This window comes from Vipera ursinii, assembly GCF_947247035.1.
Source record: "Vipera ursinii genome assembly, chromosome: 1".
Taxonomy (NCBI): Eukaryota; Metazoa; Chordata; class Lepidosauria; order Squamata; family Viperidae; genus Vipera; species Vipera ursinii.
Window position 1 is genome coordinate 234,508,806 of NC_139512.1, and position 25,668 is coordinate 234,534,473.

Below are 25,668 nucleotides of genomic sequence, written 5' to 3' on the forward strand. Positions count from 1 at the left end.
ATGTTTTTTCTGAAAGCTTGGAACCCTTCAAAAATAATTGGAGATCATTGGAACTGAAGGAGAGAACTGGGAGTAAACCAAAATTGCCTCCTGCTTCTTCAAATAGATCCTTCTCTAGAAAAAATATTTGCATCACTGAATGAGCCCTGCTTGTATAGAATATCATATGTGAATCCAGACATATGTATTTTGCATATGTTCGGAAAGCAGACATTTTTCAATTTTGATGCCCTGAGATCCTTAGAAATGAAGTCTGAATCCTAAAAGAGATGAAGTCTGAATCCTAAAAGAAATGAAGTCTGAATCCTAAAAGCAGCAAATATTCCTAGAGTGTTAGCTCTTCTGTGCTGCAGATATCAAATAAAGGGTCAGGTTTAACTTAAAGCAAACATGTCAAACACAAGGCCCAGGGGCCGGATCCGGCCCGCGAAGTAGTTTCATGTGGCTCGCAAAACCATCCTGGAAACAGTGAGGGAACGGCTCCCACTGCCTTGGCCCTGGCCCAGAGACCCTCCTTCTGCCAGAGACCCTCAGATCTGTCCCACTCCTGCCCGGGCCCCCATAGGCACCCTTGATACGAATGATGTAGAGCTGGCCATGCTCACCCAGTAGACCATATGCACTCTAGCTACACCCACCCAGTAGGCCATGCCCACCCAAGCCATACCCACCCGGCTCCCTGAGGGCAACCGCAATGCTGATGCGCCCCTCAATGAAACTGAGTTTGACACCCCTGACTTAAAGTATTCTGAAAACCACTTATGTAGTAGGAATTGAGTTACAATAAAGAGGATACCATGACACATTTAAGGATAGACATTCACTTTAATGCACATTCTTTACTGTGCTAAAAGTAAAATAATTTTAGATTTTTTAATGCATTTTTTATTAAGAATTTTATTTACAATGGTAAAAACTAATACAATCTAAACTTAGAAAAAGAGAAGAAAAAGGCAAGGAATAATAAAAATACAGAAAAAAAGAAAAAGAAGAAAATATATATATGACTTTCAACCTTTGTCACAAGTATAAACACATTTAATAAATTTCCACACACCCCATAAGGTTAAACAGATAACTTTTCATCCCATATTCCATACCTTATTTATAAGCAAATACATAAAGCATCGATTTTTCAATCTTGGTGTCAGCAAAAATCCATTATTTTTCCCCAGAACTTGAATTATTATTATTCTCTTGGCCTGTCATTCAAATCCACATTCTGTACTTCCTCTGGTCATCCTGTTTGTTTACATGGAATAGTAACAGGACTATTCATAGCAGGATAAAATAGCTACAACCCCAATCTTTTGTGATGCCTTCATTTTTTTTTACTTAGATCCCCTATTTTTATGTTTGCTTATTTTTATGCTACATCTTAGGTTCTGGAAAACATCAAAAAGAATTGGAGCAACTGCTTTTTTTGTCACACTTCAATCACCTTGACAATTGTGGTTTGCCTCACCCATCATGAGAATCTCCACCTTTGGAACTGCCCCAATCTACTCTCCACTTGTCGGGGTCAGGTTTAGAGTTCAATTTCTTTGCTTTCCAACTTTGAGATTTTAGTTTAGTTTTGCAATTTTTCTGGAATGAAGTAGATTGAATTATAAACTTGTCATTAGCGACTAACTTTTCATTAGGGCTTCCAATACAGTCAAATAAAACTTATTTTCTGGACTTTCCTCACAGGTAACAGTTCAATCCCTTAAGGCATTTATGACATTTTGACTTTATCCTCTACCTTATTTTACTTTTAGGAAAAATGTTTTTTCCCCAGCCTACCGATGAAGTGTTTTTGAAAGAACTTACACATCTCTGTTTTCCAGCTTACCTTCCATTTCTAGAATAAGGGATATCTTCTCCTGTATTCTCCCTGAATTAAGATCAAGACCCTTTGGGCCTATGGCTATTCCCTTATTTATCTTTCTTTTTTAATCTTAAAAAAACAGCTTTTAGTGACCATGATTTCAATTAATCAGGCCAAAGAACTGTGTATCTTATGAAAAGACTGCCATTTTTGTAGGGACAAAATGTTTTTATTATCCAACCTCCTAAGTTTTTTCCCCCCACTTGGATTAGGGTATATTATTTCTTACTTTTTGTCCTAATTCCTCAGCTCCATAGAAACATCTCTGATTTTGCTTTTTATCTGGCATTCTTCTGTCACTTTGTTTTTTTCCAAGGCCATTATAAAGGCCATGGTTTTCTATTCCGCATTTTTCCAGATGGATAGCCTTCTGCCATCTGACCAAACAGCTGTGCCTTCTTCCAATCCGTGATCACTCCAAAAGAATCAACAGCTTTCTTTCAGATCTGCTGCTACTGGAACAATGTTGAGCAGTAACATGGGTTCAGCCCTTTGGTTTCATTCAGCATCAAAGAATGAATATTTGTTCCTAGAAAGGATGTGGCCTTTGGACGAATGTGGCATTTTGGGATCAATTGCTGATGACTAGAACCTTGCCCAACAAGGATAATATTAATTTTTTCTTATACATAAAAATTCATAAACTTTGGAACAAAGTGACATCTAATATTAAAAAATACATCTTATATGAACCTCTATTCCATTATATATAATTATTATTTCAGTTAATTTATAAAGCAATGTTATCAACCAAAAACTGTGCCCAAAATAAAGGTGAAATAATTCTACTAATAGTTTTACAACAGAACATACTATATGATTCATAAAGAAAAATGTTAAGAGGAAACTTGAAAGATTTAATTGATGTAGTCTGAGGTTTTTTAACATGCATAGTGACTGAGATAGATAAAAGTGCTTTCCATGTACATTGTTAGTTATGTTTAAGGAAACTGTTTTCTTCACAGGAAAATAGGTGTGAGCAAATAGCTGCAGCACTTCAGTTGCTTCACATATGATGGATGATTTAATATTTTTGTTTAATAACTTGGTAACCGACTTCAATGAACCTTTCCAATATTGTCCACTCAGTTAATTTTCGCAATAGTATATGGAAGAGAAATATAACAATTTTACGTTCCTATCTATTTATCCTTCCCTCATTTTTTATCACTGTACCATTCTTGCCCAGTGCCTCTGCTTTTTTGTCACATTTCCTTCATTACTTAATCCTTTTCTTTCTTTCAAAGGTCATCATTGACCCTTCCATCTGGTTGCTTTTTCCAGAGACTAAATAAATGTCTCACAGAACAGCATGCAAAGAGTCTGCTGCAGCACACACATTCTTATAGAGTATACTATGTATGAAAAAGGATTCTCTTGGAAATAGTACATTATTTCTTAGAATGATTTTAAGAAAATCATCTTTCTCCCAATCCCCCTAGGCAGTGGTGGGATTCAAATATGTAAACGACCAGTTCTCTGTGTGGATGCTGTTTCCAGAAGTCCATTCTGGGCCTGGGCAATAAAAAATTAGCTACCGGTTCTGCCAAAGTAGTGCGAACCGGCTGAATCCCACCACTGCCCCTAGGCCAATTATAGGTATAGAAAGTTCAAGATTTCTTGTATTGTGCAGATGATTCTGGATAATGCCTAGGCTAAAATACATTCAAATTAAAATATTATTAAGAGTATATTAGATATTTTCTTTCTTCAGTTTTTCGATCTAAAACAGTGCTTCTATTAAATGGGTGGATGGATGGAGGGATGGAAAGAGAGACAGACAAACAGACTAAAAACTCTAGGTAGGAAAAGCCAAATAGGGCAGTCTGGTTTAGTGACATGTAAAAAAGATTGAGGAGACAAGTGGATTAATAGATGAACACAGGCAAGTAGCTAAAAAAATAATCTTAGGCTCCTTTACTAAAAACAAGACTGTACATCTGAATCACAGGAGGCGATAAGTTTCATTGTGGTCCATGCTGGCTCAACCACACCTGGAATATTGTGTCCAGTAATGGCCACTGTGCTTTGGAAGGGATGTGGAGATGCCAGAACAGAAATAGAAGAGAACCACAACAATAATAAAGGGTCTTTGAAAGAAACATTGAAAGAGATGAGTATGTTTTGCTTTCAAAAGAGAGGACTAAGGGTAAAGATGTAAAGTAATTTATATTCCTCTGAAAGGCTGATGCATACAAAAGAAAGCAGACTCATTTAAATATTGAAACCAATGCAGAACAAGGATCAGATAGGCGAAATAAAAGAAAGGATTGTCAGTCTAAATATCAATAGGAATTTCCTTATGGTAAGTCCAGAGGAACAGTCTACTTAGAATAATCGTGCACTTCTCTTGCTGGAGATTTTCCAGCAGGCCTCTGTTGGGGATAGATTAATTAATTAATTAATTAATTAATTAATTAATTAATTAAGTCAGTAAGCGGAGTATTGGACAACATGATAAGGCAACTCATGTTGCTCCTTTTCATAACAGTGCTATGTAGCCCATTGTAGTGGTCTATGAAATGGCATCATTGAAAGGCAAATTAAATCAAATCAGCGTGAATTGATATATGCTTCCTGAATTCAGGTGAACTAGCCAACCAGAATCATGGAGTGAATGGGAGGATACTACAAATCTATATAGTAAACCAGACTGCATTGTTACATTATAAACAAAACCAATTGGAAGAAGGGGTGTAAAGAGAGCTTAACAGAGAGGGGTTTTTCCCCCCAAATATTTCCAAAGAAAATAGATACATTAAAATAATTTTGTAACTCTGTAGGACTGTTGAGTTAATTCTGGGGATGTATGTGGAAAGAGAGATGGAGAGAGGATCTGAGATTTGCCTAAATCCCCAATTTAACAAATAGTGTTTTACCAAAGTTCAAGGAATATCATCCTTTGCTATTATCCCAGTTCCTGCAGTGCTTTTATAGTTGCAGCTGAATGGTTTCAACTGGTCTTCTATCAAACGCTGAGAGACAAGTTGCTCTATTTCTTAGCTGGGACTATTTCATGGCAAGAAAGCAATAAGCAATAGTACTATCTCATGAGGCCAGCCTATTTGGCTTCAGTGATGCTGCCTCAGCCACCAAAAGCACGGTTGTGACTTAAGTTTTGATTTATTATTCCTAGGATTATTTATAGTGATAAATTAATAACATAGCTAGCGGAATTTGTATAAACCTCTAGTTTTATTGACTTAAAGTAGCGTAGTTTGGAGAGAGGTAATTTCCATCTGTAAGAATAAATCCTTCAAATGGCCAGAGAGCTGACCAAAGAAATGCATCAAACTTCAGTAGCTGTTGTCATAAATCCAGCTCCTTTTATAAAGAGATATACAGAGGTTCTGCATTGGGTTCAAATTTGATTTGGTAAGATTTGATTGGAATCTGTGTGTTGCTCAGATAACTAATATAATAAATGCAAATGGAGTATTTTAAAATGTCAAAACTTTAATGTGTTTAAAAGTTCATGGCCAAAATCCAAAACTCTGTTAGAGATATTTAAGCCCATCATTTCAGTGGGGTAAATTATTTAATAGTGCAAAGGATTTCTGCTAGAGAGGCTTGAGTGTTGTTACTTCTCAACTAATAAAGCATCATCACGTTTACTAAATAGATTGAACTTGCCTGCCTGATCTTACACTGCGATCCAAGCCTTGCTCCTCAGGAGAACTGTTGTGAATTATCTGAGCATGTGGTAAGTTGGGAAAAATAAAAATGTTTTCTTTTGTAACAAAATGTAACAAAGTTGCATGGCATTATTAGTATGGCCTATCATTTGAAGACAGCAAGTTTGGTGTAGTTAAGGCATCATGCTGGAAACTGGAAAACCTAATCCCGCCTTAGGCACAAATTCAGCTAGTGACCTTGGCCAGTTACTTTCTCTCAGCCCTAGGAAGGAGGCAACGGCAAACCACTTCTGAAAAATCTTGCCAAGAAAACTCCAGGGACTTCTCTGGGTAGTTTCTGAAAATTGGACATGATTGAACAAGAGAGAGAAAAAAAAAATCATTCAAAAGATTTTTTTTTATTTTGATTATGCAATCTTTACTCATTTTTTAAAAAAAATATGTTCTACCCAGACCTTTAGTGTTCTGGGAACTTATGCAGCACAGTAAAATATCAATTTTTAAAATAAATACAATAGGCATAAAAATACAAGCTGAAAGAAGTGTATTTTTAAAAAATCTAGAGAAATAATTATGGCACTTCTTCCTAAACTTTAGTAAGGAATCTTGTAATTTGTCTACCACTCAAATAATAAGAGTAGCATGTTCAAATCACTGTAATAGAGGAGCAACAGTGTCACAGGAAGAAGATCTACACTGGAGCTCCTGTTGTTTCAGAGGCTTTACTCTATTAGTATATGTTCTAAGCATTTTGCTTGTAGCATAGTGCACTCTGCCTATGAAGTATGGATTAAGTAAATATAAACTAGCAGCTATTTAAAATAATAACAGCATTTACTATAATTCCATTATATTACTATTGTCAGATTTTCAATTCAGGTTGCTGAACCTGTCAACACAGGTTATTTTTAATTTTTTTTCACCATGTAAATGTACTCCCTGCAGATGCAAAAGATGCTATAGATAGAATAATTTGATTTTAACGAATCCGACTTCAATCCAGATAATATGTATTCATAATTTCAGCATCCTTTGGAGAAAAGCTTGAAAACTACTGCAGCATCACCATCAATCGGTCACATTGGTAAAATACAAGCTCTTCCAATAATGGAAAAAAATTCTGAAGAAAAATGTTTTTGCTCTCAGAACAAGGTATAATCCTCTGTTATTATAGACTTTCACGTGTGATCTATTAAATGTATGGTTCTTTGAACAGGTTTAACCTTTTATTTGGATGTTTGTACTGTTGTTCTTGTTTCATATGCTATTGAATCTTAAAGACAGTTGCACAGTATTTTTTTCTATTACAGCCTTATATCATCTACAATAGATGTGTCAGGCCACAATTCTCATAATTTGAAGTCCTCATGATCAATGACCATGTTATTATTATTATTATTGTTTATTGAATTTGTATACTGACCTATTCCCGTAGGACTCAGGGCAGTTTACAGGGCAGTTAAAACCGTGAAATACAAAAATTAAAATCAATTAAAACAGTTAATTAAATTCAAGCCCCAAAAGTAAATCTAAAACCCAATTAAAATTAAAAACCCCTCAGTCTGGGCCAAACAGCTCGAAGAGCCAAGTTTTCAAGTCCCGGCGAAATGAGCAAAGGTCGGGGGCAGTCCTAAGTTCCGTAGGTAGTTGGTTCCATAGGGCAGGCGCATCCACAGAGAACGCCCTTCCCCTGGGAATAACCCACCGGCATTCATTAACCAGCGGTACCCTGAGAAGGCCCTCCCTGTGGGAGCGCACAGGACGATATGAAGATGATGCCGGCAGCAGGTGTTCCCTTAGATAGTCTGGACCCAAGCCATTTAGGGCTTTATAGGTCATTACCAGCACCTTGAATGTTGTCTAGCAATTATAATTATTATTTGATACAGTTAGTGATATGGTTAGGGGAAAGCTTTTCTATAAATGATTTATGCATATGAGAGGCAAGACAAGGACTAGGGCTGACATGAGAGCAGTCTTGAGGGGCTGTCACAAAGAAAAAGGGATCAACCTATTCTCCAAAGTACCTGAGGGCAGGACAAGAAGCTACAGATGAAAACCTAACAAGGAGAGACTCAACCTAGAACTAAGAAGAAATTTCCTGGCAGGGAGAACAATTAATCAGTGGAATGGCTTGCCTCCAGAAGTTGTGGGTGCTCCAACAGTGGAGGTTTTTAAGAAGAAATTGTCCAAAATGATATAGGGTCTCCTGCTTGAGCAGAGGGTTGGACTAGAAGACCTCCACGGTTCCTTCCAACTCTGTTATTCTGTTAAAGAGACATGTGTTGCACTGCAAAGAGAATGACAGTGTGAGTTAAAATAGTACAGGGTTATCTGAGGTCTGCGTTTTCTGTGAATTTTTTTTATTATTATTATAAAAACTCACACGTTATCTTTAAGAAGGATGATACCAACTAGGAAATTAAGAACTTACAAATCTACTATAATAAAGGATGATAACAGCCATTTAGGATTGATTGGAGAAATATTTCTCCCAAGTTAAGTTACAATGATGAAATATCCAAACAGTATGATTGTTTATAGAAATGCTAATTTATGATCCCATTCTTCAAAATATTAGCAGGGCCACTGTAATTTGATCTAGTGGCTAAGTATCTTGACCAAGATGGAAGAATATGGGTCCTTTAATAGCCCAGGTCAATTATTGCAACCTCTACATTAAAACAATGAACAAAACAATAGGAGGACACTGGACACCAGCATTTCCCACAAACATTTCAGGTACATAGAAGCAGGGAGCAAAGAAAGGTCTATATACAGTACCAGTGTGACAGAAAACACTTGCAAATCAATAACAGATGCATTGCACAGAAATTGTATCTGTCCTTACTGGAAGGGCATCATTTAAGCTCTTGAGCCAGGCGATTTGCATGACTTTCATAAAGCATTGTCAATTAAAATAATGATATTTCCATATAATTTTCACAAACATAGAACACATCAAGCCGCAATAGATATTTTGCAGTAGAATATAACTTATTTTCATTCTTTCTCTCTCATTAAATTATTCTTATATCAGAACATGTGTCTGTTAGCCTAGCAATTTTAATTTTAACATAAAATATACTGGAAAGGTTGAATACATAACGTTGGGTATATTTGTACATGTGCATGCTTGTGTGCACCAAGGATGATAGTAATCAGCTCAGTTTACTCTGCTTCTCACAGAAAATTAAAAATAGATTTTTAAAAAAATACAGAAGAGATTATGATAATGGTGATGATGATATCCTTCATATTTGTGAACAAGAACAGGTAATCCTCAACATATGACCACAACTGAGTCCACTTTCCACTGCTAAGCAGTTGTTAAGTGAACTGCATCCCATTTTACAACCTTTTTTGCCACAGTTGTTAAGCGAATCACTCCAGTTGTTAAGTGATTAATGTGGCTGTTAAGCGAATCTGGCTTCCCCCATTTTACTTTGCTAGTCAGAAGTCAGTGGGAACATTGTGAATGGTGATCCTGTGACACCGGGACATAAACACATGCCAGTTGCCAAGTGCCCAAATTTTGATCACAGGACTATGGGGATGCTGCAACAGTTATAAGTGTAAAAAAAATGTTCTTAAGTCATTTTTTTCAGTGTTGTAGCTTTGAACAGCCACTAAATGAATGGCTATAAGTTGAGGACTACCTGTGTATCTTCTAGGTGGGAAAACAAAAAGTGGGAGAAGATAAGATCTATGGATTTATCGAGAAATGAAGTCTTTAATGCTTACCCTTTGGAGAACTGCCTAGAGCAGGAGTTTTCAAACTTGGCCCTTTTATGACTTGTGGACTTCAACTCCCAGAATTCCTCAGCCATGCACGCTGGCTGAGGAATTCTGGGAGTTGAAGTCCACAAATCATAAAAGTGCCAAGTTTGAAGACCTCTGGCCTAGAGCAAGCCTTGAAAACCTGTTGTTCTCCATCTACGTTGCTGAACTACAACCTCTTATCAGTCCATACAACTGTAGCTACAAATGAAGGGTAGTGAAAGTTATAATTCAGCAGCTTTTGCAGTGCCGCTGACTTCTAACTCCAAGCATAAAGGCCTAAGACTGTTTCTCCCTGCATTAGAGGAAATGGTTTTTTCTAATATCATTCAATATTATTCCAATCAGAAACATTAGCTTAGACCTCTTGAAGACTTGTGTAAAAAGTGCAAGATCAGAGTAGGGCTTGTTGTAGTAGTAGTAGGGGTCACTAAAGTACTTCCCTTTTCTATCAGTAATACTACCATAAGCTGGAACTCTGGTATATTATACAATTACACTTTATAACTTACCTTGTAAGGGCATTACTTGTAGGGTATTGTTTACTTCCCCCCCCCAAAAACCCATAAGATTCTAGAATAAATACCCTAGCTTTATTCTCAACAGGGAGAAGCAGGACTGCCAGGTGTAGCTGGTTTGCCAGGCCAGAAGGGAGAAAAGGTAAGGTTTTACCAGCAACATGTCTATTGTCGCTTTTTGTTTGGTGGGTTGGAAACTGGAAAGATATTGCATGTCCATATTTGTCAGGAAGAGAACTTTCTTTGGTGTAATGTCCCAATGGAGATAAGCTTTGTCCAGATAGATTTGATTGCCACTGACCTTAATATCATTTAAGTAACTCTTTTTAAATTAAAAAAAAGTTTTGCTTAGTGAAGTTTTTTATTTGTCTTTGTTTTTAGCAATTTCCACTTCAGAGCAAGAATCCTCTAGGGATGTTGTTTAGTTTGAAGCTGGGTGTGATTTTTCTCTTTTTTAACCACATGGTTTCTGGATTTGATTGTGTTTTTTTTTAATGCCTTCAAAATGAGATACATAGGAATATGGTGGGTATGTGTATTTAAATAAAAACATTCTCATTTAACTTTCTGGGAAGTGTTATTTAACTCCCTGGCAAGTAACTTTTCAGTTTCTAGTAAGCAGATGTCCATTCTGTTAGAATTTTAGGCATATTTTAATCTGTTATTAACAGTTGGGAAATAAATAATAACAAGTGAAACAACAACAGAAGGTAGAATTGTTCAACAGCAACTTCCCCTGCCAAATCCTCTCTATTCAATCAGACCTCCATATTTTTTCCCCTTTTCTCTATTCCAAAATTTCAAAATACTCTGTGCCTATTCAGCTTTCTTTAGAGTGTTTATTTCCCACCCTTAGTATATGATGTTCCTATAATTTGTTACAGACTGATTCTTCTGGATTCTGGTTATTACAAAGTTATCAATAAACGATATTAACTGGTAGCCTTCACAGTAGTCAGTGGGACTGGGAACTCTGTTGCTAAGCTAAAAAGGTAAAGGTTCCCCCGCACATGCATGCTAGTCGTTTCTGACTCCGTTTCAAAGCCGAAGAGCCAGCGCTTGTCCGAGGACGTCTCCGTGGTCATGTGGCCGGCATGACTAGATGCCAAAGGCGCACGGAACGCTGTTACCTTCACACCGCATTGGTCCCTATTTTTCTACTTGTATTTTTACGTGCTTTCGAACTGCTAGGTTGGCAGAAGCTGGGACGAGTAACAGGCGCTCACTCTGCTACTTGGCACTCGGGATTTGACCCACCAAACTGCCGACCTTCTGATCAACAAGCTCAGCGTCCTAACACACTGAGCCACCGCGTCCCTTGTTGCTAAGCTACATGGTTGTAAAACATGAAGCCACATGACCAGCTCAAGTTACGACAGCAGTTCAAGCAGTTCCAGTTGCTGTTGTTATCCCATATGGCCATTGGCATGATGTCATGTGAGCGTCATTTGTTAGTTCCTGATGGTTTTCCTATTTACTTTGCTTGTTAGGAAGCCAGCAGTGAACATAGCAAATGGCAATCACATGACTGTGGGATGCTGCAACAGCTATAGCTACAGGGACCCATCATAGGTTTTCTGGTTCAATGCTGCTGTAACTTCAAACAGTCACTAACTAAGGACCCCCTGTAATTTTTAATAGATATTTCAGTTGGCTTGTTTCAGAGTTTTTAAATTAGAGGATGAAAAGAAGTGATTGCCTAAAGTCAGCTGGCTGATTTTCATGCCAAAAGGAGGACTAGAACTTAGGTTCCTAATCCAGCACTCTAACTACTAACTATACCATACAAGTTCTCTGGGATATATTCATATTCACTCCCTGAATATATTTTAAATATCTTTGTGATGTTTTTCTGAGAATGCTAATACAGGTAGTCCTTGTCTTACAACCACAATTGAGCCCACATTTTTTGTCAATTTTGCCCCATTTTGTGACCTTTCTTGCCACAGTTGTTAAGTGAATCGCTGCCATTGTTAAGTTAATAACACAGTTGTTAAATGAATCTGGCTTCCCCTTTGATTTTGCTCATCAGAGGTTTGCAAAAGATCACATGACTCTGGAACACTGCAACCATCATAAATATGAGTCAGTTGTCAAGCATCTGAATTTTGATAACCTGACCCTGGGGATGCTGCAAAGGTAGTAAGTGTGAAAAATAGCCATAAGTCACTTTTTCCAGGGCTGTTGTAAGTTTGAATGGCCATTAAACCAACTGTTGTAAGTCAAGAACTACCTGAAGTTGTCCCTTACTTTCTATTGTTCCATTTTGGCCACAAAGCCATCATAATTCAGAATCTGTAATCTCATGTTTGAATCTAATTCTAAATAATTGTCAGGTTCATCTTTTATAAAGTTTTTTTTAAATTGCCAAGTACTATTCAGCTAAAAAGGGACGTGGTGGCTCAGTGGGTTAGGATGCTGAGCTTGTCGATCAGAAGGTCGGCAGTTTAGCGGGTCGAATCCCGAGTGCTGTGCAACAGAGTGAGCGCCTGTTACTCGTCCCAGCTTCTGCCAACCTAGCAGTTCGAAAGCACGTAAAAATGCAAGTAGAAATATAGGGACCACTACGGTGGGAAGGTAACAGCGTTCTGTGCGCCTTTGGCGTCTAGTCATACCGGCCACATGACCACGGAGACATCCTCGGACAAGCGCTGGCTCTTCGGCTCTGAAACGGAGATGAGCACCAGCCCCTAGAGTCGGAAACGACTAGCATGCATGTGTGTGGGAACCTTTACCTTTACTTTTTTATTCAGCTAAAAACAAAACAATCACAATTAAAAAACAAAATCAGTGGAATAGAAGTATGTTATTTGCATGTGGTGTGAATTGAGCTCAGATACATTAATCTGTCCTAACCATTTATATATGCCCCACCTCACAAAACTATATTTATTTTAATATATTTGCATAAAATCTACATATGTTTGCATAAAGTCTGTTACCATAGCTCCCTCTGTGTGTGTGTGTGTGTGTGTGTGTGTGTGTGTCTGTGTGTACACACACAAAGAGAGGCAGAACTTTCAATGAATTAAGAAAAAAGGCAATATCTCTCTCCATAACAAAAGCCACACTATCATGCTTAGATGTCATCCAAATGTGCGCTTTCTGAAGGCCATTTCAAAAGCCCTACTCTCCATTTTTACAGTTCCTAGTCTGAAACTGCCAAAGTGTTTGGACAGAATAACCCTCTGAAAAGGAAACAGTTCTCTGTCACACCTCTTGGAGGACTGTCAACAGACAACTTCCAATCCTCATTGAGCTTTGATTAGCGTTTTGCTATTTCTGAAAGCTTTCAGATATTTGGCATTCCCTTCTCTAGTACAAAACAGGTTCTCCTTATTTCTATCTCAGTCTTGCCCTTTTTACTTCTTGTTAGTATTATTTTAATGCTTTTTAATTGGCCAGCAACATATTTTTTTAATTTTTTTTTAAAATTCCATTTATATCCCGCCCTTCTCCGAAGACTCAGGGCGGCTTACAAGCTTAGCAGTATATCTGTTAAGGATGTGGCAGTGTAAATACTATTTCAATTTTTTTTAAAAGTTTGTAATTATATTTAAATAACCAAACAATTTTTTATAATATCAGCTTGAACAACCTTCAAGTACTGTATAGCAAATAAGCCGAAGAGTCAATCAATGCTATGAAAGTTCTTTAACTGTAATATTAATTAAAAATCAATAAAATCAATAAACAATTTTTATAAAGTGATAATGATAGTTGGAATTTAATGTTACATTTTATTTGTCTTTATTTATTTACTTATGAAACTTAGGAACCACCCATCTCCCTCACAAAGTGATTTTGTTTCATCTCTATTAATAGAATAATACTTTGATAATCAAAATGATTGGTGATAATGTATTGCAGTCTATCAATAGGAAACTGTATTCAAAATATTTTCATTTTATTTTTCCTACTGATATTAATGTCTGTCCATTGTTGCTTGTTTGAAATCTGATAAACCAGTGCTTAGGTTCCCAGTACAACTAAAAAATATTCTTCCCCCAACGCTCCATAAAATATGAATATATTTTTGTGCCTTTCAATTTAAAAAAAAAACCTGGACTATTGGCACAATAATATACAGCCTCATTTTCAGCTCAAATTTTGTAGGCTTATAGTAAGATACCATGAAAATCCAACATATTTCCTTTGTCAACATTCCATTAGTAATGCTGTGGCCAATTTAAATCCAGTTTTTGTTGCCAAGGTAACCTTCTAAAGAAATTAGAAATTGTGAAAAACATACTCAAAACAACTCTGACTTGATTGTGCTAAATATAAATTGAAGTAAGGTGTTTTAGTAGGCATTCAAAATACTGTTATAATACCCAACATCATCAACATTTTTTACCTGTCAAATTTCAGCAACACCTTCCTTTCTTCTTTTTCAGTTATGCCACTGGGGATCACACTGTCTAAAATGACCTTTGTCTGATCAAGAATAATAGGCTGTGCCCAGTGATCCATGTAATATTTCAAATCCCTAATTTGAGGCTCTCTGGAATTCAGCAGGAAAAAAAGTTGTTTGTGTCTAGAATTGCACAGGAGGAAAAGTGAAAAATTAGCTTAAGGTCCTATATTTTACCCCTTTGATCTACAGAGAACAAAGCTATGGCAATCACAATCACCGTTCTGGAAAAGGAAAGCTAAAAGGGAACTCTATAAAGGATTTTTAAATACCGTAATATCTAGTAATAATTCTGTTAAGTATAAGGACTAAACTTAGCTTTCATAATCTTTTACATTATTACAACTCACATTACAAGGTGAGTTAATATAATGAATTAAGCAACTCATTATTTAACCATAGTCAAATAAACTAATGCCATTTTTTTTCTTCTCCCTCCCAGACATCCATAAATCCCATAATTAAGATTTTCTTTCCTGTTTTCTTCTAGTCTTCTTGCTTCTTCTCTTGACATTCTTTATCCAGGTCCCATGAAGTAACTCCAATAAATCTCCCACAAAACAGTCTTTTTTATTTTAAAATAATCATTCAAGTCCACATTAAAGTCTGTTTTATGGGTCTTCAAAGGAGTTTATTCATCTTTGGTGACAACTTTTTCCAATAAAAAAAGTTCCCGTTATTTCACAAGCCGAGAGATCAAAGATTTCCTTTAAAGTAGCCATCAAGTGCTTTAGGAATCAACCTTCAAAAACCTTATTTTGCATTGCAATGTAAACAAAGCAGACTTTTTTCCCCACAGAAGAGAATCTTTCTAAATATTTTCAAAAAGGTTTCTTTAAATCAATTTCACTAAAGCTTAACATTTAAATTGTTTAGAAAGAACTCCAAAGTCATTCCTGTGCTATATGTTGCAAAAAGTTACCAAAAAAAAGATCATATAAAGTTGGGAAAAAGTAGTTTCTTTTAAATGGATTGGAAGGAAACTCATCCAGTAGCTGTTGTTTTGAAAGTTTTTCAGTTTTAAAGAGGCAATACAGCAAATAGAAAAAATTGAAAAGAGGAGATCTGGACAAACCTTGAATCACAAAGGCTGCATATTCATTATTTGCCTTTTTTTTGTCTGGAAAGCTAAAAAGTTTCATATTTTTCTTAATGATTTTAGGATTTTTTTTCATTTTTGTCATATATTTTTTGCATGTTTTCCACCCTGTAATATTTCTTCTAGGTATTAGAGAATAGAATTGCACATTAAAGCTGTATGACAAAGTCCATACAATGGTGGGGTTGATTTGTTGGTTGAGCTTTTATCTTGATTGTCAATTATTACTATTTTCACCATTATGGGCTTTTTTTTTATTTAAAAAGTTTTACAATACATTTTGACTTTAATCCCCCCTCCCCCACCCCTATCCAACCCTCCCTATCCCTCTCCCCCACTCCCTCCTCCCCCCCGACATCCCAGAGCTAAATACAGGGCATAAAATCGAAAAACAAACATAAACACCACTATGTTATCAACAATAAACTATAAATTCTATCTCTCTCTAGCTCATATAAAATGAATACAAACAATATTAATATTACAAATAAAGTAGAAAAGAAAAAGAGGAAAACAGAAAAAGAGCTTTACTCAAAATAAGTTTTCTTAATCCCAGTCCTTATTCATATTAATTTCAAAAAAAAAAGAAAAGAAAAGAAAAAAAAACTTTCACCTGCTATTTACATTCTCCCACCTTTCTCTAATTTCCAAACAAATTCTCAGTTACACGCCAAAAGTGCCTATCTCTGTTAATCTTAATAATCTCCGACCAACTAAACTATGATCAAAAATAGTTCTTGCATGTATCACACCAAATGTCTCGCAGTTCCAAATCATCCTTAAGTTCAAATAAAAGTTCAATTAAAAAGAGCATATAAAAAAAAGATTTAAGCAATCTCTAAGACAACTTGTTGTTAATTAAGAGCTTACATACCCATTCTTAGTTCAACACATACTTTAAGTCCATAACCCTAATATACTTTTCTAGCAAGCAAGTAACATCAATCTTAAATTATGTAAAATATTAAAAAAAACAAACTTTCTTTCTCCTCTATAATAATTTTACTCCATTGACATTCTAATCTTAAAATTTAATCAGCAATCTTAACGCCCCAAAACTTTTGGAGCACCTCTGTCATGACCCCCAAAACTTCTTTAGACCGCTCTCCTCCCACATCTTCACTGTAAGCACACTTTGAAAATTCCATAGCTTTCTGCTGGTCTTGCTCTTGCTCTCGTCTCGCTCTTCTTAGGGCGGCACGCGTCATCTTCTGGCCTCCTGCAGCAACCGATGAGACTGTGACTTGATCCCCTCGAACACCATTGTCCTCTGTCTGTCTGCAACATCTTGAAGCTTTCCCACTCCGTATCCTTTTGCAGCTTCCAAAAATGATAGGGGGGTTGCTTTTAACACATTACTATAAAAATCACGTGCCTGAGCCACAGTAACCAAACGATGTCTTTTACCTTCGTGCGTCGCCACCAATCCAACTGGAATCTCCCATCTAAACTTAATATCACGTTTCTTAAGTTCCTGTACTAGAAATGCAAAATCTTTCCTTCTCCTTAGGATCTTCGGAGGGATCTCTTTTAAAACCAAAACTTCTTGCTCAGCCACTACCAAATTAGTATCATAAGCAGCTTGAATGACTTCATCTCTAATTACTCTCTTTGTAAAATAGACCACCACATCTCTGGGTAACTTCCTCTGTCTTGCAATCCATGAATTTACACGAAAAACTTTGTCCATATTTCCCTCAATTTCAGATGCTGGCTGGCCCAGTACCCCTTCCAGAGCCTCAGAAATCAGCTGCTTTAAATCTTCTTTACCATTCTCCTTTAAACCCCTAATTCTAATAGCATACTGCATCTGATTATACTGAACAAGGCTCAATTCTTCATCCATTTTATCCCTTATATTTTCATTTTCTAATACCTTTGCTTCTAATATAGAGTTCTTTTGACTGAGATCCTCCACTTTTATCTCCAGCTGTAGCACACATTCAGCTACGGATTCAACCATAGACAAGATGTCCACCCTCATTGCTCTCAGCTTCTCTCCCATCTTCTTCTCCAATTTCTCCATTTTCTCCTCCATTTTCTCCTCCAGCTTTTTCAACTTTTCATCCATCATATCAGACATCAATTGTGCATGCTTTCCAAGAGCGTCTTGTAAATCCTTAAGCGTCAATACCGGGGGAAGCAAAGCTTGCAATGAGGTCTCTTGCACCAGGGAAGACCCCGCATTCCGAAGAGCTTTAGAAGTTTTAGCCACCATCTTCCCCCACTTTCACTTATTACACACTTTCACTTTAAAGCTATAAAATCCATTGAGCTAGAGAGTAAAAATAAAGAGTCCACTTCACCTTGACCTCCTGTACCGCTCTGCCTGCATCTTGATAATCAAAAGTATTTCCTTTTGGCAGGGGTGGTTGCTAACGCCTGGCTCTGCTCCAATAATCCCAGAGCAGAGGCGCTGCGCAGCTCGGAGCAACCCAGGCTTCGGGGGGGGCTCATCCTTCAGCTGCCCAAGCTCTCAGCTCAGGCGGCCCCGGAGAGCTCAACCCCTACCTGGGGCCTCACCCCCTCCTCTTCTCCCGAGGAGGGGGCTTCAAATCCATCTAAACAGCTGATTGGCGCTGTTTACGATGGAAAAACACAGCTGCGGAGCGGGCAGCCCGAAAACGGCTGTCTTCGGCGTCGCGTCGCCACCGGAAGTCCCACCATTATTGGCTTTTATATGGTACCTTTAACTAGTATTAACTGCCCAGCATTATGAATTTGAGATGGACAGTCCTATACACTGAAATAAATCAATAACATTCCAAGTGTAGTAGACAGATTTGTTTCAAGACTGTTTATGAATGACCTGAATATACCATTTGCCTTTTTCATAATGTTTGCATATCATCTCAGTCTTTTCATTAAGTTACCCCTACCACAATCCCAAGATTCTTGGTACTCACTGCCCACTCTGGCTGAATCAACATATACATGAAATTGTGTGAGAGTGTTTGTATCCCATAACCCATACATTGCATACATTTCACTCAGTTAAGATGCCCTTATTACTTTGATATTCCCTTTTAGCTTCGATCATTTAAATAATTTGATAGCTTCATTCATTAGCAGACTGAAAAATGCCAATACGGTAATCTTGTTTTTAAGAAAACAGAAAAAAATAGTACCGGTACATATTTTATTGCATAACTCAAGTTTTATCATTGCTAAATACATTCTAATTTTTAATTTAAAATCTGGGTGGGCTGCAGGCTACAAATGGTATACTATACAACCGTGGTGGTGAACCTATGGCACGTGTGCCACAAGTGGCATGCAGAGCCCTCTCTGTGGGCACGCGCACTGTCGCCCTAGTCCTAGGCCTTTAGCTGGATTTATAAACCCTTTTTGCTTTAGGCCTCTGCTGCTGTGTGCAAAAATAAAAGTTTCAATCAATCAATCAATTTTAACTTCTCACAGGGAAAAAAAAGATCTCACAAAGTTGGAATTGATTGAACTTTTTAGACCCATCCAGTCTGCAGTTACCACTGCAGCCACGCCCACCCAATTGGCCACACCCACCCAATGGGCCACACCCACCCAATGGGCCATGCCCACCCAGCACCCGATGATACATAAGTGGGTTTTGGGTTGCAGTTTGGGCACTCAGACTCTAAAAGGTTCGCTATCACTGCTATACAACATAAAGCCTAACACTTTATTCAGAACTGAACTTTACCATTTTTAAAGTTTAGGAAACTACTGTACTTTGTAGTTGGAAGCTACAATAATAATAACTGTCAAAAATGGATGAGGTATATTTATTTATTTATTAAATTTTTATACCGCCCTTCTCCCGAAGGACTCAGGGCGGTATACAGGTAGAAGCAATAAAATGAAATTATAATGAAAATAACCAATGTGGCACAAAACAACCTTTTGCCAATCTTAGTATCCTCACATAGATCAGGTACTGGTGAACTGAATCCCTGGTTAAATTTAATCTTTTAAGTATCAAAACCACAGTTGCAAGATAGAATGAATTACTTCATAATTGGTTTTTCCTTTATCTACTAGCCCTTTAAAGGCCAAAGTTTATTCATTTATTATAGTTATGAAGCAACTAACTGCATATTTAGTATCATTTTGGTTACTGCAATAATCTTATTTTTAAAAAATGTATCAGACACATAAATTCAGAAGATGCCAGGATGTACCAATACTGATATCAAACAGGCTTGTATCCTGGCTAAAATATCTGGAAACAACACAGGAAGTAGAACATGATGTAAGACTGATTCTGTGGGTAGCCAAAAAGGCTGACGGAAGTCATTTCTGCCCATGTTGGCCTTTTTCTTAAATACTGTAGTGCTTGCTAATAGCATACAGTCCTTTAAATGTTGTTCTGCTGATGAGACTGAGTGAACTTAACATGCTTACATTTAAACCATTCAATGGAAAGCACTAAACATCATTACTTTGATTCACTGGATTTGAATTTCTGGAGCGAGTGCAGCATGTGTGACTTGATTTACTCAACCCCCTGCTCACATGCCAGCAAGTAAGAGCTGCCAGCTGGATTTTACAGGTGCAGGTCTTTGAATTTCTGTAAATGAAAAGTGTGATTTAAGAAGGCAGGTATAAAAGCTGCAGGATGTTGCCTAAGGAAGCAATTTACTGTACATAAAAGGCATAGTGACTTGTGGAAATGCCTTTTAAAAATAATATGAACTTCGTCCCTTGGCTAATTGCTTTCTACCAATTATACGCCCCAATCTTCAAATTTGCAAAAAAAAAAAATTGCTTATCTCAGATTTTGTTGCAGATTCTCTCTTTATTTTCGTGATGGACTGTGGATTTTGCTCATTTAATTTGTTACTGCCAGAGCTGGTAAAAAAACAGTAATATATCTAATGTTTTAAATATCTCTTTATTAATGCAGATGCTAAAAGAATAACTTTTTTTCTGATAGAAACACATGGTAAAAAAGGAAATATTAACTGAAAAAGTTATGTGCTACATTGGTTTCCAATGAATTATAAAATGTTAGGATTAGAGTTAGCCTAAATGTATTTATGGAATGATGTATTTATTAAGAAAAAAAACCCTGTCTTTTCTGAAGTTTCTGTGGAAACGTTTGATTCATTTCATCAGTTTGGATGTAAACCTAAACGAAAGTTTAGCATGATTTAAAAAAAGACCAACCCTACTTATTGTGCCTATGTCCTTCTTTTTTTCTCCATCTCAGTATTAAGGAGGAAAATGTTTGTTTCCATTTATGATTAACAGCACTTGCTCCATTTGTTGAATCTGGACAAACTGCAATTAATCATATTGTTAATGGAAACTAATTAGTTAATGTATTTGTATAAAATGTTGAGCCACTCCCAGCACAAACAACAGGTAAGGTACTTATCTGCTAATTTACTACACAGCAAATCAAAGTCAGACTTGGATGATCAAACAGTTATATTGATTACAGTACTAAGATAAATAACAGCCACATATTTCCTGTTTTTTTTCAATTTTTGCTGCAAAAATTTTAAAAATTATATAAAAGTTGCAGTGATCCAATTGGAATTGAACCAACATGGAATATATTTGAGGATTACTTTTGTGTCCATTTTGATGTGCACATGTTTTAATTTTTTTCAGAGACCTTGTAAAAAAATGGTAAGCATTAGGTGCTGTGCTTTAACCTAACAAGTGTTTGATGTAAGAATTCCATTTGTACCATCCTGTACGTTAAAAAAAACCAACTTTTAATATTTCATGCAAATACAAGTAGTATATATCTCAAAGTTTATGAAGATGAATTATAGTAATTAAATATACATCCATATACACTTTTCAAGCTATTCTTTTGGGGATAAAAAAGAAGAACAGAAAAGAAGTAAGAAATAGTGAGCCCAAGAACTTAAATGAATAAGAAAAAAGAAAAGAATACTTACTTAAAACTAATTTACACCATTACCTTGATCATCCTCTTCCTTTTGATTCGTTCATTCTTTCTTTGCAATTCATTAATTCTTTCTATATGGACAAGCCACCGTAATATGATTCTTTCATTCTGGCCACTCACATTTATCTTCCATATATTTATCTTCCATTCAGCATCAATTTTCTTACCTCTTCGTGTTTTCCTACACACATTTAACTACTTTTTTCCCTACTGCATTAAACTTTCTCTACATTTTTTCCTGATATGCTCAGTTCTTTTCCACCTACTGTATATTATGCTTAAATCAAAATATACTAGAAAATACATGCCTTTTTCTAAGCACATATTTACCAAATCGTCCCTATTCTCATTCATTCTTGGATTTCCAAATGGCCCAATTGCAGGATTGCACTCACTAGTTATGAATAGTGAAGAACTGTACAGGTTAGAATTTTGAAAAGAGATAAATCAGAGTTAGAAAAATATGGCTATGATATAGAAAAAAGAATATAACATAGCACCATTGAGTCTTTGACTTTGAGGCTGTACTTTTCCAAAAGACCTCAGCTAAAGAAATCTCCTTATGAACCCTACCTTTCATGGAAAATTGAAGGACAGATTGAAGATTTCTGGAAAGCCCTGAAGATTTGCCCTTTTTAATAGTTCACCTTCATTTCCTGGTTGCTAGTTGACAACCAAGAGAAAAACACATCCTTATTGGATTATCAATTCTCTGCATTTCTTAGTCAAGAGGCAGTTCTAGCTTCTCTATTGAAGGTCACTGGACATTGTAAGGAATAAGGTTAATCAGGAGGTCAACCTCTGCCTAAAACATCTTATGACACCTACCCAAACATACTAGTGCATTGAATTCTCAGCTTTTCCACTGAGCGGAATCTGTTTTATGAATTTGCAAAACATTCCACAAAATATGACTTTAGACAATATCATTTACTAGAAAAAGCATATCTACATTTTCCCAGTTATATCACTTTTGCAGTCACTATACAAAACTGCATTTACAGATGCTTCGTTGTGTTCTTGTCCTTGTAGTATTATTGCACTGTTCAATAACAATCAAGGAGAAGAGCCACATTTGGAGGGTTAAATTGTTTATTAAATATTTTACAACTTGAGTAATAGGACTTGCCTAAATACATTTAATTTGTATAGGGTGAAGAAGGAGCTAAAGGAGAAAATGGGATTCCTGGTTTGCCTGGAACAAAGGTAGGATTCCTGCCTTAAATGAGTCCTTGGACCATTTTCAGAACCAGTAGGACCAAAAGTAATGGATATAAGTTACAGCTATCTAGATTTTTATTTAAATGTAAGGAATATTTATACAGTTTTGGAACAATCAATCTGTAAAAGTTACAGGCTCTGCAATTTTTAATATTTCTAATGAGAGGCTGAACAGGGGAGTCAGGATACATGTAAATTAGACATGTCAAACTCGTGATGTTACGTGATGTCGCGCGACGTATCGGAACTTTTTCCCCATTGCCGGCAATGGGGTGGGTGCAGTTTCTTTGTAATGTGTCCGGCCCGTGGGCTGGCAGTTTGACACCCCTGATGTAAATGTAGCTTATGTTTAATATTTGAATAGTGTCAATTATATAATATTTCTATAATTGGAAAACAATTTTCTGGGAAAATCCCATTTATTGTCACCTTTTCATCTGGATTCTTGCCTTTGGAGACCAGTCAGAAACTACTCCTGATCCAGAACCTGGCTTCACAAGCAATTATGGTGCATCTTGATATTTTCGTCTAACACATTTGTTCTCTGTGTTGCACTGATTACCAGTGGATGTCTGTCTATAATTTAAGATGGTGATTGTTAGCTATTATGTCTACAAGGCTCAGAGCCTGATTGTTTATAGAATGATCTGCCCATCCAATCAAATCTGACAGAATGGGTATTTTCTACTTCCCATTAATTAATCAGTGCTGCCTTGAAGAGTGCCTGGGTAGGACTACTCTGTTGTTGTTCCTGCCTTCTGGAATACCATCCTCCCAAAGGTTTGTTGGGCTCCAACCTTCCATCCTTTAGAAAAGTTCTTAAAAACTGGCTTTTCAAACAGACCAGAAGCCAGGTGATTTGTGATGCTGACTGGTAGAGGATAGATGATTGGTATTTGAGTACATTACTTATCCACCACCACCAATGTTCTGCACTTCTCTGTTTTATATGTATTTGAAAAATATTTATGTATGCTGCCTAGGTGGGCTACAAATCTAAACCAATCAATAACAAGGAACACACTCTCCAGCCATATATCTCCTTTTTTCCTCACCACTTTTAGAAAGGTCTGATGGTACCAGGAAAAATGTCTTCTAGAAAGAGATTTGGAGTAATTTTTAAGTCTGCAGTTTTAAATCTTCCAAGTATGATCACTAGCAAACAAGCACATTCATGTGTGAACAGTGATTGCAGTCACCGCAACGCTACAAGCCAGTTCTAAAAAGTTTCATATAACCATACCTTAGTTATATTGCAAAACCGCATTCTGGTCAAGACAAATAGTAGTGGTGCAATGAATAAAAATATTATGGATGGAAAAATCAATTCATTGATGATTTCTGTTAGACCTGGTCACTATTTTAATTTTAAATTGATAAAACATTTTCTCTCTCAGAATCAGTATTAGCAGTTCATATCAGCCTTCTCCAACCTTCTGGTTTATAGAGACATCAATTCCTAGAACTCTCCAAGAAGCTGGAGTTAAGAAATCTTGGACTTGAGGTCCACACATCTGGAGAATACCCAGGTTACAAAGGTCTGCTCTATGCATTGCTGCAGAGTTGAGGATTCCCCCACCCCACCCCGTATCCTAGATGAGATGTCAGCTGGCCTAATAATGGAAGCCTATGAAAGTCGTTTAAAATTCAGAGAGGGCATCTTTATCCCATCTTCAAGATGTAAATCATTCTTTTATATGAAATGATTCCCAAGTTAGGCAGGTAGCAGTTCTAAACAGTTTCAAACATCACATTGCACAAAAGATTTGAGTCATTTATTTGATCTTTCAGTATTTATAATATTTGATTTATGACGTTTGTACTTTTCTCCGAGCTTCCAATAGTAACAGAAGTTCACGTTTCCTCTCTGCCCTGGAGGTACCAAGTACCTTGTTGTGCCTTTGAAATTTTTCTGGAAAGTAAAGGACAGGAAAGGCTGCAGGAAGAACTTTTAGCTCCTAATCTGCACCATATGGCTTTCTTTCCTAAAGAAGAATATAGAAAGAAATAAACCTCAGTTGTTAAGAGAGGAGCAGGGGTTTATGAAGAGCAGCTAGTACTATCAATCAAAAGTTATTTTGAAGTGTTCTGTTTTATCTCCCATCATAGATTTACTGTGGTAAGAAAAATGACAGTATAAGCAGTGGGAAAAACCAGAGAATTAAAAATGGAAGGAATCCTCCTCAGGACACCTGTAAAGTCACATAAACGAGTCCTGAACTGTATTTTCAACATCTGCACATGTGATTCACTCAGTGGACAAACAATTGTTAAATGTTCTGAAATGCAAGCTGAGTAATTGAAGTACTGAATACTACGGATGCTGCATTATGTATCAGTTATCAGATTCTTATTCAGAATTTGCATGTCTTGAGAAGCAGGCCAACTCTGTCATTAAACTCTGTCATTAAAATATTTTAAATAAATATATTTTTGGCCAACGTGAAGATCATTAACCTTAGCGTGACAATTTTCTTAGTTAAAATATTAATAGTCCTTAAGAAGAAATGTTAGTGTTTTGTTATTGCAACAATTATTTTTATTTCTTCATAATGCAATACCTTTTTTAATGACCAATGAATTAGAGTTGATGCAGTTTTTAATCTGTTTTAGGGAGAAGAGGGTCTGATTGGTGTTCCTGGTGTTCCTGGTACTTCTGGTGAAAAGGTACATATATATATATATATATATATATATATATAAGCTTTGGGTCCATGGCTTACGTTTGGCTGCCAGAATAGCAGCCATCTTCCCTTTTTACCACAAGTTTTTATATAAGGAAATGTTTACTATTTGTTTAACATTGTCAAAGACCAAGTAAACTAAGAAAAAAATACAAATACATTCATGATCTTTATAACTGTGTACCACCAGGTTGGTGTCTAGTAACCCCACAGATCGACTTTCTTTAGAATGATGTGTTCCTGACTTGGGCCTTCAGATCTTCCAACAGTGCTTCCATGAACATGTAATCAAGTCCACTCACCTTTCATCTGGTTGTTCTCTTTTTTGCTTTCCATCTATGTTTCCCAGCATTGTCAATGCTCATGACATGATGTGTCCAAAATATGATAATCTGAGCCCATTCATTCATTCACTCATTCATTCATTCAACAAACTTATATAGCCACCCATTTTGTTGAATGTGACTCTGGGCAGCATACAATCACTAATTAAACAATGTTGCAATCATTAAAAAAAGGAAAAGCAAGAATGCTGGATGAAAACA

General features: G+C 36.5%; 1 protein-coding gene across 1 annotated transcript in view; it reads left to right on the top strand.

Moving 5' to 3' along the window:
- Window positions 1–25,668, top strand: part of COL19A1 (collagen type XIX alpha 1 chain) — a gene marked incomplete at both ends in the record, with an annotated part of 189,903 nt that overhangs the window by 43,160 nt on the left and 121,075 nt on the right. The window contains 5 exons of the mRNA XM_083372775.1: window positions 5,493–5,573; window positions 6,532–6,657; window positions 9,892–9,945; window positions 22,371–22,424; window positions 25,053–25,106. Of these exons, the coding sequence (XP_083228901.1) occupies window positions 5,493–5,573; window positions 6,532–6,657; window positions 9,892–9,945; window positions 22,371–22,424; window positions 25,053–25,106 (369 nt within the window). The remainder of the gene's footprint in view (window positions 1–5,492; window positions 5,574–6,531; window positions 6,658–9,891; window positions 9,946–22,370; window positions 22,425–25,052; window positions 25,107–25,668) is intronic.